Here is a 15,558-nt window from a genome sequence, read left to right as displayed (position 1 = left end):
GAAGAATGTGAAGAGCGTGAAGAGCGTGAAGAATATGAAGAGCGTGAAGAATGTGAAGAGCGTGAAGAATATGAAGAGCGTGAAGAGTGTGAAGAGCGTGAAGAGCGTGAAGAATATGAAGAATGTGAAGAGTGTGAAGAGCGTGAAGAACGTGAAGAACGTGAAGAGCGTGAAGAGTGTGAAGAGCGTGAAGAGCTTGAAGAGCGTGAAGAATATGAAGAATGTGAAGAGTGTGAAGAATGTGAAGAATGTGAAGAGCTTGAAGAGCGTGAAGAATGTGAAGAGCGTGAAGAGCTTGAAGAGCGTGAAGAATATGAAGAATGTGAAGAGTGTGAAGAGCGTGAAGAATGTGAAGAGCTTGAAGAGCGTGAAGAATGTGAAGAGCGTGAAGAGTGTGAAGAGCGTGAAGAGTGTGAAGAGCGTGAAGAATGTGAAGAGTGTGAAGAGTGTGAAGAGCGTGAAGTATGCATCAAAAACTCTGAGTGACGAACCTGGTCTTTTCCTCCGGTCAGCAGGCGGTCTCCACCTGGACTGAAGGCCAGGCAGGACACGCCCCGATTATGGGCTCTGAGGACCGAGCGAGGGGCCGAAGGAGTCGTCTGAAGGTCCGAGAGGAGCCACAGGGCCACGGAGCAGTCGTCTGACAAAAGAGAGAAGAAGAAGAGCAGAGGTCAGAGAGCAGTCGTCTGACAAAGAGAGAAGAAGAAGAGCGACTCCTTTTCTGATCTCGTTTCCTGACCTGAGGCCGAGGCCACATACACGGCGCTCTTCGCCAGCGCCAGGACCGCGCCTTGCTGACACCCGAACACGCCCGCCGGCTCCAGACCCCCCGCGAGGCCCTCCTCTGCATCACGCGCCCTCCACAGACGCAGCTGGCCGTCCTCCTCGCCTGACACCAGCCACTCTGACCCGGGCTCTGACCCGGGCTCTGACCCGGGCTCTGACCCGGGCTCTGACCCGGGCTCTGACACCAGCCACTCTGACCCGGGCTGTGACCCGGGCTCTGACCCGGGCTCTGACCCGGGCTCTGACCCGGGCTCTGACTCGGGCGCGGTCTCGGACTGGTTCTGACCCGAGTCCAGAGAGACCCAGAGTAAGCAGCGGACAGAAGACGGGAGGTTCTCAGACGTCCAGAGCAATTCTCCTGCCACAAAAACACCACATTTAGTTACCATATTTTCAGGACTATAAGTCGCATCTTTTTTCATAGTTTTGGCCGGGGTGCGACCAAATAATGAATAATAGAGAAGAAAAAAACATATATAAGTCACACTGGAGTATGAAATGCAGTTGCAAGTGTGAAAATAACAAATAATATCACATATAAGTCGCTCCGGAGTATAAGTATAAAGGCCGTGGCTGCAGGTCAAATGGCCCAGCAGGAGCCGCGGCACTGCCATATAGCCTCATGGCTAACCCTAACCTTAACCCTAACCCTAACCTTAACCCTAACCCTAACCCTAACCCTGACCCTAACCCTAACCCTAACCTTAACCTTAACCTTAACCTTGACCCTGACCCTGACCATGACCCTAACCTTAACCCTGACCCTGACCCTAACCCTAACCCTGACCCTAACCTTAACCCTAACCCGGCGCGTTCAAATAGTACAGCAGTTTCGGCCGCCGCGGCTCTGTAGACACTCCCAAGTATATAAGTATATAAGAATAAATATAAGTATAAGTCGCACCCCGGCCGAAACTATAAAAAAAGGTACTACTTATACTCCGGAAAATACGGTAGTTATTTTTCCCACCCAAATTTGAGCTTAACCGTCATTCTCAAACAGCAGACTGCGTACACAATCTTTAATCAATCAAACGCGTGAGCCCGACCTGCGTCCAGACTGAAGAGTTTGATGTTTTCTTTGGTCCCCACGGCGGCGGTGTCTCCGGTCACAGACACGCACAGGGCCGGGTCTGTAGGGGGCGCTCTCCTCCTCTTCGGAAGCGGCTCTGAAGGGAACTGAGGGGAGGATTTATGTATTTAAAAGTGAGGTTTGAATGGTGTTTTTTTGACACATTTCCATCAGAGAAAACATCACCTTTTCACTTTTTAGAGTCGTGATTGAACGTCCAAGTCCACCAGACCAGAGCTGCAGCTGTGAAGAGATTTACACAACTTTATACTTTATTATTATACTCATGTCATGTCATTTATGTATGGAAAAGCCACTGTAGTTTAAAGGTGCTTTGCTCCACGTTTTGAGGGGGAAAACTGGCGTCCATTTCATTAAGGGAGGAATTATGATTGCATTATTATTTATTTTTGTAATAATTGTAGTCCTGCACTCTTCACCTTGGAGTTTGCTTTTTCCAAATACTTTTTTTTTTTTTAAATAAATGCTAATATTAAAAGTTTGAAGGCGACGTGGTAAGTAATGTTCACAACACGTTTTTTTCTTCCGTCAAAAACACTTTTAAAAACAACACCAAAATTTCAGAAACACGTTGAAAATGAATTCAATCATAAAGTTTATTTTTAAAAAGTCTGAGGGAACTAGGACTGAAACGATTAAATAACAAATTGTTTATAGTTGACTATGAAAAATGTTTTTGTCGTATTTTGATCATTGAAATCGCTGGACTAAACAGACTCTAAAACACAAATAAAAAGATAATTTTATGACAAATAAAGTGGCAATATTGAACGAAAATGTCAGAAAAGAATAAACTAGTTCTTATTTTCATCAAAAAGCCAGAGTATTTGTAAATACTCTCGGTTTAGAAGCCATATTTCCACCTTTATTTGGTTAAAAATGTTCATAAATTACCAGTCGACTGCTAAAATAATAGTCGGTTGCAGCTCTAAAGGGAAAAATGAATAGGAAACGATATCGGAACTCCACATTTAGCATAAACGTCACCGCTCACTGTGTGGTCGGCGCCGGCGCTCAGCAGCTTCCTGCCGCCGTCGATGAAGGTCAGAGCCTCCGCGGAGCCGCCGTGAGCCTGGAAACATCCCACGCACGACCCGCCGGACAAGGACCAGACTCGTACTTCGCCCGAGAGCGAGCCGGAGCAGAGCAGCGACGACGACGAGAAGGCCAAGCTGTGGACCGAGCGACCGTGACCCACCAGCGTCTGAGGAGGACAGAAGGAAGGACAGAAAGAAAGACAGAAGGAGGGACAGAAGGAAGGACGGAAGGAAGGACGGAAGGAAGGAGAGAAGGAAGGAGAGAAGGAAGGAGAGAAGGAAGGACAGAAGGAAGGAGAGAAGGAAGGACAGAAGGAAGGACAGAAGGAATGACAGAAGGAAGGACGGAAGGAAGGACGGAAGGAACGACAGAAGGAAGGACGGAAGGAACGACAGAAGGAAGGACAGAGGGAAGGACAGAGGGAAGGACAGAAGGAAGGACAGAAGGAAGGACAGAAGGAAGGACAGAAGGAACGGTCAGTATGAACCACGGAGTGAGCAGATATTCAGCTCTGATACAGTTTTGATGAGCTCAGTGTCTCTGTCCCATGAGCCTTCAAATAAAGACTAAAGTAAACCAAAGTAAAAAGAAGTTAAAGTATGAATTTGAGCCAAACGACGAGCGAGGACACAAACCACCATCACGTCCTCTGGGACTGTCCTAATAGGGCCTTGAATCTCCTGCCATGGACAGTGGATGGATACCTTTGGGCCTAAGTACTTGGGTCTTGAATCTCCTGCCATGGACACAGTGGATGGATACCTTTGGGCCTATGTACTTGGGTCTTGAATCTAGTGCCGTGGACACAGTGGATGGATACGGAGACCAGAAGGTAAGGTTACACAGTGCAGCTTTGGTGCAGTCGTTTCACTCACCGCAACGGTTTTGTTCTGGGCCCAGTTCCACACGGTGACTTTGCCGTCCCAGCAGCCGGCGGCGAGGGTGTTTCCTTCCGGGTCAAAGGTCACACAGTTCATGGGGCAGACGGCGTACAGAGAGGCCACCTGTTCACCTTTAGACGAGCTCCACACCTGCACACAGGTCAACACCTTCACTACGCCCGGCCATTTAGGACAAACCAGCGGATTTCAAGCTTATTTCTACTGCACACCAAGACTTTTTAACTGGACTCGTGAAATTCTACAAAATATCAATTTTTTTTTTGAAGAACCCGATATATTTTAACGTGTTTTGTTTTTGTTAAACCGCGACCGGCACAAACCCAGGATGAAACACGGCCAATTTAATCATCAAAACGGTTAAAATGTGAATGTGAAATGAAGCCTGCGTAAAACAAGTTTCCTTTTTTAAAAAATCCGGGAAATGTACCACAAATGTCTCACGGCAATATATCGATACAGCAGCCTACAATATCGATACTGTATCACCAAATTCAGTATCACAATATATTGATAATTCGATATCGATACTGTATCACCAAATTTAGTATTACGATATATTGATAATTCGATATCGATACTGTATCACCAACTTTAGTATCACGATATATTGATAATGTGATATCGATACTGTATCACCAAATTCAGTATCAAGATATATTGATAATACGATATCGATACTGTATCACCAAATTTAGTATCACGATATATTGATATCGATACTGTTTCACCAAATTTAGTATCACGATATATTGATAATACGATATCGATACTGTATCACCAAATTCAGTATCACAATATATTGATATCGATACTGTATCACCAAATTCAGTATCACGATATATTGATATCGATACTGTATCACCAAATTTAGTATCACGATATATTGATAATACGATATCGATACTGTATCACCAAATTTAGTATCACGATATATTGATAATTCGATATCGATATTGTATCACCCACTTTAGTATCACGATATATTGATAATTCGATATCGATACTGTATCACCAAATTTAGTAGCACAATATATTGATAATACGATATCGATACTGTATCACCAAATTCAGTATCACGATATATTGATAATACAATATCGATACTGTATCACCAAATTCAGTATCACGATATATTGATATCGATACTGTATCACCAAATTTAGTATCGCGATATATTGATAACATGATATCGATGCTGTATCACCAAATTTAGTATCACGATATATTGATAACACGATATCGATGCTATATCACCACATTTAGTATCACGATATATTGATAATTCGATATCGATACTGTATCACCCACTTTAGTATCACGATATATTGATAATTCGATATCGATACTGTATCACCAAATTCAGTATCACGATATATTGATATCGATACTGTATCACCAAATTCAGTATCACGATATATTGATATCGATACTGTATCACCAAATTTAGTATCGCGATATATATTGATAACACGATATCGATGCTGTATCACCAAATTTAGTATCACGATATATTGATAATTCGATATCGATACTGTATCACCCACTTTAGTATCACGATATATTGATAATTCGATATCGATACTGTATCACCAAATTTAGTAGCACAATATATTGATAATACGATATCGATACTGTATCACCAAATTCAGTATCACGATATATTGATAATACAATATCGATACTGTATCACCAAATTCAGTATCACGATATATTGATATCGATACTGTATCACCAAATTTAGTATCGCGATATATTGATAACACGATATCGATGCTATATCACCAAATTTAGTATCACGATATATTGATAATTCGATATTGATACTGTATCACCCACTTTAGTATCACGATATATTGATAATTCGATATCGATACTGTATCACCAAATTCAGTATCACGATATATTGATATTGATACTGCATCACCAAATTCAGTATCATGATATATTGATACTGTATCACCAAATTTAGTATCGCGATATATTGATAATTCGATATCGATACTGTATCACCCACTTTAGTATCACGATATATTGATAATTCGATATCGATACTGTATCACCAAATTTAGTAGCACAATATATTTGTAATACGATATCGATACTGTATCACCAAATTTAGTATCACGATATATTGAGATTTCAATATTTTGACACGCCCATAGTCAGCCCCGCCCCCTCCCTGCGTGATCTGAAAGCCTTTGACCGCCTTGATGATCATGTATGTAAAACTCTTGTATTCTGACCGAGACCGAGGACTGACCTTCACGGTGAAGTCCAGCGACACGGTGGCGAGGTGCTTCCTGTCCGCAGAGAGGTCACTTCCTGTTATGGCGTTGTTGTGTCCGCTCACCACAGCCGTCCTGCAGCCGAAGAAACGTGTAAAACAAACTCGTATCGCGTTCACGTTGACGTAGATTGTGAATTTGTTCGTGTTCAGACCTGCAGCCGTTCTCCACGTCCCACATCTCGATTTTCCCGTCGAAGGAGGTCGTGGCCAAACATCCGTCGCCGACAAAGACGCAGCTGGAGACGCCGTCGCAGCTGCTCACCAGAGAACGCACCTCCTGCTCACGGAAGAGGAGGAGGCCACGTCAGTGTTACGATTATTGTGAGAAAAAACATCGCGATTTAACGATTAAGATAAGATAAGATGAGATAATACTTTAATATTCACACAAGGGGAAATTTTGTCGTTATTCACGATTATCGATTTTTAATTTTCTTTCTGGTCTGACCTGTGACTGTTTCTAAAGTTTGTGAGCGGCTTTACAATAATTAACTCCCTGAAAGACAAAATAGAGTTAAATTTGACAAAAATACAGATTTTTTTTACATTTAAGTCTATTTTTTGAGCTGGATATTGAACAAAAATACTTCATATCGTGAATAATCGTGACATCCTGGAAAAAAATAGTTTACAATAGTGCCACATTATTAGACTGTTGGGTTTAAACAGAAATAATGCTAAGTTTAGATATAAATAGTGATTTATTGACTGCTTTAAATTCTGCACAGTCTCATGGGAGTTCATAGTTCATAGTTCATGTTCCCTCGAGCGCTCAGAAGCCGACTTAACTTTATGTAAACAATAGTGCTGTAAATGTTTAGATTGTTTATTTGGTGGTGAACAACCCAAATCTACTCTTCTGTGATGATTATCTTTGTTGTAACATGTCACAGTTTATCTCATTTACATCAGGGCTATTCAACATGAGGCCCGGGGGCCAAATCAGGCCCTCTTAGTGATGGATCCGGGCCACGACCCATGTTCCAAATATGAAAAAATAATAATAATACATCTTGTTTACTGGTTTAATTCTAGGTTAGCACTAGTTTAGACCTGGTTTGGTCTTGGTTTAGTCCTTGTTTAATTCTGATTTAGACCAGTTTTGATTCCCCAGATGAACGTGTCGTATCCGTCGTTGTTATAAATCCACGTGACTCTGACCTGTCCAGTCTGTGTGTGGACGAAGTGTAGAGTCCCTCGACATGTTCCCACCACCAACGTCTGACCGTCCGGGCTGAGGACCAGACAGGACGGTTCACAGGAGAACGAAGACACCAGCGAACTGGGGGAACACACACAAACACACACAAACACACACAAACACACACAAACACACACAAACACACACAAACACACAGGAGATTAAATATACACAAACATATTAAAAGACGTGCAGTTTCTGGTGTTTCTGCTCTGATACGCCGCGATCGTGCTCACCTCTCGTCCTGGCCACTCTGAGTGTTGTTGAGCCACTTCACCGCCCGGACTCCTCCTTTTCCCATCATGCTCTGGGCCCAGACGCGCGGCAGCGTCCCCGGGGCCTCGTTCAGCGCCTGTTGAACGAAAAGCGCCGGCCAAGACGAGAGCAACGACGCATGACGCCGAAGGAAACTCAGACAGTCCACGACACCGGCGTCCGAACTGCCTAAAGAGACAAACTCCAGAGTGTAAGTGAATAAATGCATAACAGAGAAGGAATAAACATATATAAGTCGCACTGGAGTATAAGTCGCACTGGAGTATAAGTCTCATTTTTGGGGGAAATGTATTTGATAAAATCCAAGACCAAGAACAGACATTTCATCTTAAAATGCAGTTTAAAATAATAACAGATGAGAGAACATGGTGAATAGGTGTTCGTATGCTAACGCTAACACCTTCAGCTACATGACGTATGCTAACGCTAACACCTTCAGCTACATGACGTATGCTAACGCTAACACCTTCAGCTACATGACGTATGCTAACGCTAACACCTTCAGCTACATGACGTATGCTAACGCTAACACCTTCAGCTACATGACGTATGCTAACGCTAACACCTTCAGCTACATGACGTATGCTAACGCTAACACCTTCAGCTACATGAGGCACAGACAGAACTGTGGTAAGTGTCTGGTATGTTAACGTAACATATGAACAGTTATTCAGATAACTATAGCATAAAGAACATGCTAACAAGTTTAGCAAAGCATCAGTTTTACCCCAAATCACTAAATCCATTGAATTCTTCTTCCTCTGTGTCACTTCTAAACAACTCCACAAACTCCAGAGGAAGAGGAAGTGCAGATTCTTCTTCTGCGTTGCTTAGAGTCTAGAACACCCTCTTGTGGTTGTCAGTGTGAAAATAATGAATAAGATCATATATAAGTCGCACTCCAACCAAATTATAAAAAAGGTGCGATTTATAGTCCGAAAAATACGGTCGTCCAGGAGCTCCATTTTGAATGTTTCGAGAAGTCTAAAACGCTTCATGAGTGGTTAAAAACTGAGATAAACGTTAAAGCCTTCTAGTTCTAGTTCTAGTTCTCCACACGCGTCAGGAGTCCTTGGGGTGAACTTTTGCCAAGACTGCGCACTTTTACACCACTTTACAAACAGGAACTGTGTCCTGACCGGTGCATGAACAACCGGAAGAACAATCAGAAGAACAAAAAAACAGATATATTTTGCAATCTAAACAACGACTCAATGAATTAAAAGAATAATCAGAATGAGTTGGTAGAACGAGGTGGTTTTATGAGCTATTCTAAAAGAGGGAGGAGCCTGTGCTTTTAAACGTAAACCGTTGTTATCGGTCGAAATATTTTTGTGATTCGCACGGCGTCCAGTTTTCCACTTTTATTACTCACCGAAAGCGTTGTAGATCTCCAGGAGGTGATGCAAAAGCCCGTGACGGACGTTGGCAAAGAGGAAGAAGAAACTGGAGAGGAGGAAGGACAGCGCCTCCTTCTGATCGCTCTGCAGCTGCAAAAGAACAAACACAAATCCAGAAACAGTCAGGAAAAGACATCAGACTTGGACTGGGTTTGTAGTTTGTGTTTTATGTGTTTTTTGTGTTGTTTTTAGCTCCATCTCAGTGTCATACTTGTGTTGAGAAAAAAGAAGTAGAGAAATATCCCGTGTACATAAAACAACTACATAAAAGAACTTCATCATGTGTTAAACAGTAAAACCAAAACCCAACTACCGTATTTTCCGGACTATAAGTTGCACCTTTTTTCATAGTTTTGGCCGGGGTGCGACTTGTACTCCAGAGCGATTTAGTGTGAAAATAATGAATAATATCACATATGACACCCACAAGAGGGCGCTCTAGGCTCTGAGCGACGCAGAAGAAGAATCTGCACTTCCTCTTCCTCTGGAGTTTGTGGAGTTGTTTAGAAGTGACACAGAGGAAGAAGAATTCAATGGATTTAGTGATTTGGGGTAAAACTGATGCTTTGCTAAACTTGTTAGCATGTTCTTTATGCTATAGTTATCTGAATAACTGTTCATATGTTACGTGAACATACCAGACACTTACCACAGTTCTGTCTGTGCCTCATGTAGCTGAAGGTGTTAGCGTTAGCATACGTCATGTAGCTGAAGGTGTTAGCGTTAGCATACGTCATGTAGCTGAAGGTGTTAGCGTTAGCATACCTCATGTAGCTGAAGGTGTTAGCGTTAGCATACCTCATGTAGCTGAAGGTGTTAGCGTTAGCATACCTCATGTAGCTGAAGGTGTTAGCGTTAGCATACCTCATGTAGCTGAAGGTGTTAGCGTTAGCATACGTACACCTATTCACCATGTTCTCTCATCTGTTATTATTTTAAACTGCATTTCCAGATGAAACGTCTGTTCTTGGTCCTGGATTTTATCAAATACATTTCCCCCAAAAATGAGACTTATACTCGAGTGCGACTTATATATGTTTTTTCTTCTCCATTATGCATTTTTTGGCTGGTGCGACTTATACTCCGGAAAACACGGTACATAAAAGAACCCAACCAAAACCCAACTATTCATAAAGAGAACACACGGTTAGTGGTAATAATAATCTTGGAATTTAAACGTGGATCATGAGCCACAGACCACAGTTTAGTGGTGACAAATGTTCTCAGTGGTTTATAAAAACGTTGGACCCACCAGACAGTGCGGGAGCTGCGCGAGCGCCGAGGCCTCGCAGTGAAGGAACGTGTCCACGCCCATCGGATCAGCCGCGCTCCACAGGTGAGCTGCGGGAACATCGAAACGCTTAAATATCTGCAACAACATCCACTGAACGATGGGTACGATGGGTTAAACGTTCTGTACCGGCGAGCGCGAGGTGGGCGTGGCTCCGGTCGCCCTCGGTCGGGAGGAGAAACTGTTCGAAAGCTCGTTTGACGTCGGGGTTGGACAGAACCAGGAGGTCGTTGGCGTCAGAGCAGTTTGAGGGTCCGATAAGACTGAGAAGGAAATGAGTTACAGGGGAAAACATGACAAGCACTACTACATCTCCTGTCTAGGACTCATCTAGGACTCATCTAGGACTCATCTAGTAATGATCTAGTAATGATCTAGGACTCATCTAGGACTCATCTAGGACTCATCTCGGACTCATCTCGGACTCATCTCGGACTCATCTCGGACTCATCTCGGACTCATCTCGGACTCATCTCGGACTCATCTCGGACTCAACTAGGACTCAACTAGGACTCAACTAGGACTCAACTAGGACTCAACTAGGACTCAACTAGGACTCAACTAGGACTCAACTAGGACTCAACTAGGACTCATCTAGGACTCAACTAGGACTCATCTAGGACTCATCTCGGACTCATCTCGGACTCATCTAGGACTCATCTAGGACTCATCTAGGACTCAACTAGGACTCAACTAGGACTCAACTAGGACTCAACTAGGACTCATCTAGGACTCATCTAGGACTCATCTAGGACTCATCTAGGACTCAACTAGGACTCAACTAGGACTCAACTAGGACTCAACTAGGACTCAACTAGTAATTATCTAGGACTCAACTAGGACTCAACTAGGACTCAACTAGGACTCATCTAAGACTCATCTAGGACTCATCTAGGACACCGATAAGAACCTTTAGTTTAGGATAATAATGCCATGGTGGTGAGTGACAGGTGAATTGAATATATATTAAAAACAACTGCGTCGAAACTGAAACTGCATCGCTGTCTTCACTCTCATGATAAAGTTGAATAAAAGAGATTTCATATCTTGTCAGTCAGATCATAGTATAAAGTCTTGTACCTCTCTAGACTGTGAACTAGTCGAGTGAAGCTGGCCATCGGGACTCTTCCTCTGGGTTTCCTGCTCAGCTCCAGCGCTCTGTCCCAGGAGAGCGCCCCCTGTGTGCTGGACAGGTCATTGCAGGTGTTCAGCACAGCATAAAGCTCTCGCTCCTTCAGGCCTGTGGAGGAAAGAAGTGTGTGCTTGAATTAAAGGTGAACTACTGATCACCTGCTGGTCTCCATGGAGATGTCTTTGCTTTGCCTGGAATGTTTCACCGTATGAAACATTCCACCGCATTAAACAGATCTATCTCCATGGAGTAGGTGACGTGAGATATCAAATTACAGGTCAGATCTGTGGAGAGGAGACCCTAATCACAGTCAAAATGCAGGTTCTTAAAGGTTTTTTTTAAAGAATAAATGCTCCAGTAATTGAACAAATGTAATACAGTTTAATGCCACACCAGGGAACATTCGAGATATTCATTTTTTTCTTCTTCTAAAAATCAAGTACTTTACATTTAGGTCAAATTTTTGGACTATATATTGAACTAAAAAGGAAATTAAATAAATAGCAAATAATAAAGTAATTTACATTTAGGTCTATTTTTTTGACTATACATTGAACAAAATAAATAGTAAAAATAAAAATAAAGTACTTTACATTTAGATAAAACAAAAAATGACTATATATTGAACAAAAAAAAATATTAAAAAAATAAATAGTAAATAATAAAGTAATTTACATTTAAGTCTATTTTTTTTTAACCAAAAAAAAAATTGCTTCAAAAATGGTCACGTTTATTATTTTTTGGTTGTTACGATTATAATGTTAAAAGAATAATCACGATTATCGATTAACCTAAATAACGTTGACATTCCTACATTAACAATGGCAATAAACATTTCTTGATTCAGATTCTGAGAGAGCAGAAAACTCTCACTAAACGCACTGTGACCTGCTCAAACCGCTGCTTTTCCTCTTCACACAGTCAATAACACAGGTGTATCCATGGAACCAAGCACGAATACATTTTGGCCGTTGCAAACATAATTCTCAAAGCAGTAAGAGTGTTTTACCTGTGGAGCTGACGGTGAGAGAGGCCAGGGCCCAGCGCAGACCCACAATCCCTCTGTGCTCGGAGCAGAGCCGGTCCAAACTGAACAGGACGAGCTGAGGCAGAGTCTGAGGAAGCGTCTGGAGGCTGTCCTTCAACTAAAACAACGACAACACAAAAGAATCAACAGTGATCACCGTCGATAGACCCAGTTAAATGTGCAAAAGGTCAAGTTTACTTTATCGAAGGAGGCAAAGTTCTTGAGGTCTTCACAGGCCAAGTGCAGATACAGAGGACTCGCCGCGTCCTTCTTCATGATCAGAGTCTGGACCTAGAACAAACACAACCATCTTTCAAGAACACTTACATACAGCATGTACTTCAGAAATAATGTATATATAGGTAATTAACTCCTATCAGGTATTTACTGTCTGTTTTGAAGAGTCAAAAAACATGATATTTTGTTTTAAATTGTTATTTGTAATGGCAATGGTGCTAATTATTCATCAGTTTGAAACCCAAAGGGTTCTTCCCTTCACGCACGGGTAAATAGAGGTTCAGGGAGAATGAGACACGATGGCCACGTATCAAGGCAGAACGCTTTAGAAGATGGGACTTCTCAGGGTTTACTTTGGATCACTTCAACAGACCACTAAGGTTCACTTAAAGGGGATTTATTCTGCGAAATTTAGCTTACTTCCGACTGGTTAGAAAATACTCTCACTCCGAGCGTCAAAAACACTGAATCTTGCTCTGTGGCGTTTTCTCGATCTGTGGTGTTTTCTCAATCCGGGACGTGGCTCTGAGAATCTTCTTTTTTAGTTTTTTAACTAAAGTTTTTTAAGTCCATAAATCATCTTCAGACGCGTTCTGTGAATTTCTCTTGTCTAATCACGATAAGTACAACTTTACTTTATTATTAACCTGTGTAATTCCCTCTGCAGCCAGTAGATGGTGCAGAAACTCAGTCAGTGCCGTGGGAAACAGAGATACAAATTATAATCTTGCCAAACTAAAAAGGAACTCAAAAACATGTTTAGGGGCAATTAACAATACAAATAATGCATAATATTTGTCCTTTAATGGCGTGGAGAGAGTTTTGGACCATCCTGTGGACTCCAAATCAAACCAGTGGAAACGTGGCTCATTTTCACATATGAATATCTTTTATCCAATGACAAAACCCTGGCAGTTGAGTCAAATCTAAGAGTCGTTGGTCTTTATTATTTGACTTATTTAACATTGTAATAGAGCTGGTAATACCTGGTTGTTGAAGGCCGAGTCGCTGAGTTTCTTCCCGAAAGCGTCGAGTCTTTTCTGGACGATCTCTTTGCGGTCGCTCGTCGTGAGCTGAGCCAACGTGAAGAGCAGAGTTCCACTTTTCTTCACCAGAGTCTGAAGGAGCGACGAGGAGGCCGAGACGCTGATCACCAAACACACGCCCTGGCAACGCACGGCAACAGAGGGAAAATAAACACTGTGTGAAGTGAAATGGTCAATTGTAAAAAAAAAAGATCGATCATAGAAACAGTCGCATAATCAGGGCGGATATTCAACTAATGATTGTTTTAATTTTCCAGAAAGTTGACCACATTGACAATGAATTGACTATATATTTATATATTTATATACATTATTTATACGTTAGAATAAAAAAAGGGAGATTATATAAATATTAACTAATTTAAAATAATCGTTTAATGATCATTCTTATTTGAACTCTACAGACTCTAAAACACATACGAAAAGATGTTTTATAACAAAAATAGTGGCATTATTAAACCAAAATGTCAAAATCTATTTGAAAAGACACTTTATGCGTAAATATTCACTTTTAAGAAGCCTCCAGTCGCCATATTTTACTTTATTTAGTTAAGAATGTATACCATATGTGACTGAACGTGGCCAATCCAGTTACATGTCTACCCGGAGACATTTTGAGTTATTCACAGATTCTGAAAGTGTGAATTCAAAGCTTTCCAATGATGTCTCACTCATGTAGATCTGATAATATTTGAGTAAGTTGTGGTCATTTGAATGTAAACAACTCTCAAACCCTTTCACTGAGAAAACGGCTTCCAAAGTTTCTCACCGGAGTGAGCCCAGAGTCACAGGGGGGCTCATTTGCATCTCATTGAGATAAGCCCTCCCCCCTGTCACACTGACACCACCTCCCCCTACAGCTGTCACTGAAGACTCAAGAGGAGTGTTATTGATGGTAACTGGACTTGAATCAGAATTAGAAGTTACTATATTAAAATGGAAATACTTGGATTACAAAAGGCCCTGAATAGAATCAAAGAATCAGAATGAGAATAGGGTTCATTGCATTTGTCGATAAACATAATTCACAGGTGATTCACCAACAATGGTGCACTGAATGATTCAACACAAACAACAAAAAGATAAGATAAGATAAGATAGCCTTTAATGTTACAACGCAGTAGATACAGGGGGAAAGGACAGATAATTTATAGGAAGTTTAAAAAACACTCTCAATAGAAGAACTCTTATAAACAGATGCCAGGGCCAGGTATACGAACTGCAACGGGTCCATGGCTTTGAATATATGAGATATGAGATAATAGATATGATATGTACACCACCAGAGTCCAATTACATCAGAGATCACATCCTCATCCTCTTCTTCGTCTGTGCACTCTTCTGTGCTGTGACTCTCGGCTCTTGGCATCAAAGCTGTAAACAAATAACAGGACATTTAAGAAATGGCTAACTATTTCACATAAAACACTCATTAACTATTTATTTTTTTTAAACACAATGTGAGAGTTTCAATATAAATACCTGAAGTGCTGATAACTCTTGATCTTTGAAAGCCGTCTGAAGAAGGGACTCAGATGCTTCTGCCAGTCCAAGTTCTTGACAAACACTTTGCCATCCGCCGTTCCAACAAGCTGTGGGATATTGAGGTGAGACTCAGGAGAGCTGTTTTCCACTACCTGATGACAAGGGCGACACTGTAAAAAAATCAGAACAGAAGAAACATATCTTAAGCAGAGAGCAGCACTGAAGTTTTGCCAGGCTAATGTTTACACATTACAGTAGTCAAATAATATAAACTAACCTCAGCGATGTCTTCCAAAGTGTCAACCCTGGTCTTCATGTATGCTCGCTTGATAATCTGATGATCTGTGCGTGGCCTGC

The 15,558-nt window shown here is 41.7% G+C and overlaps 1 protein-coding gene across 1 annotated transcript in view; it reads right to left on the bottom strand.

Annotated features, from left to right (window-relative positions):
- Positions 1 to 15,558, bottom strand: part of tep1 (telomerase-associated protein 1) — a 60,518-nt gene that overhangs the window by 18,247 nt on the left and 26,713 nt on the right. Inside the window, exons 25-41 of the mRNA XM_072440646.1 lie at positions 13,657 to 13,836; positions 12,632 to 12,724; positions 12,416 to 12,551; positions 11,355 to 11,514; positions 10,404 to 10,537; positions 10,236 to 10,324; positions 8,959 to 9,073; positions 7,544 to 7,751; positions 7,268 to 7,388; positions 6,259 to 6,383; positions 6,080 to 6,179; positions 3,793 to 3,948; positions 2,874 to 3,083; positions 2,045 to 2,101; positions 1,836 to 1,965; positions 740 to 1,144; positions 492 to 640 (exon numbers count right to left, since the gene is read on the bottom strand). Coding sequence (XP_072296747.1) covers positions 492 to 640; positions 740 to 1,144; positions 1,836 to 1,965; positions 2,045 to 2,101; positions 2,874 to 3,083; positions 3,793 to 3,948; positions 6,080 to 6,179; positions 6,259 to 6,383; positions 7,268 to 7,388; positions 7,544 to 7,751; positions 8,959 to 9,073; positions 10,236 to 10,324; positions 10,404 to 10,537; positions 11,355 to 11,514; positions 12,416 to 12,551; positions 12,632 to 12,724; positions 13,657 to 13,836 — 2,568 coding nt within the window. The remainder of the gene's footprint in view (positions 1 to 491; positions 641 to 739; positions 1,145 to 1,835; positions 1,966 to 2,044; positions 2,102 to 2,873; positions 3,084 to 3,792; positions 3,949 to 6,079; positions 6,180 to 6,258; positions 6,384 to 7,267; positions 7,389 to 7,543; positions 7,752 to 8,958; positions 9,074 to 10,235; positions 10,325 to 10,403; positions 10,538 to 11,354; positions 11,515 to 12,415; positions 12,552 to 12,631; positions 12,725 to 13,656; positions 13,837 to 15,558) is intronic.

The sequence above is a fragment of the Eucyclogobius newberryi genome, unplaced genomic scaffold (assembly GCF_026437365.1).
Source record: "Eucyclogobius newberryi isolate DKJ021-1_F unplaced genomic scaffold, fEucNew1.0.hap1 SCAF_12, whole genome shotgun sequence".
In the NCBI taxonomy this organism is placed as follows: domain Eukaryota; kingdom Metazoa; phylum Chordata; class Actinopteri; order Gobiiformes; family Gobiidae; genus Eucyclogobius; species Eucyclogobius newberryi.
The sequence above is the reverse complement of the archived record's forward strand: the minus strand, read 5'-3'. Positions and strand labels throughout refer to the sequence as shown.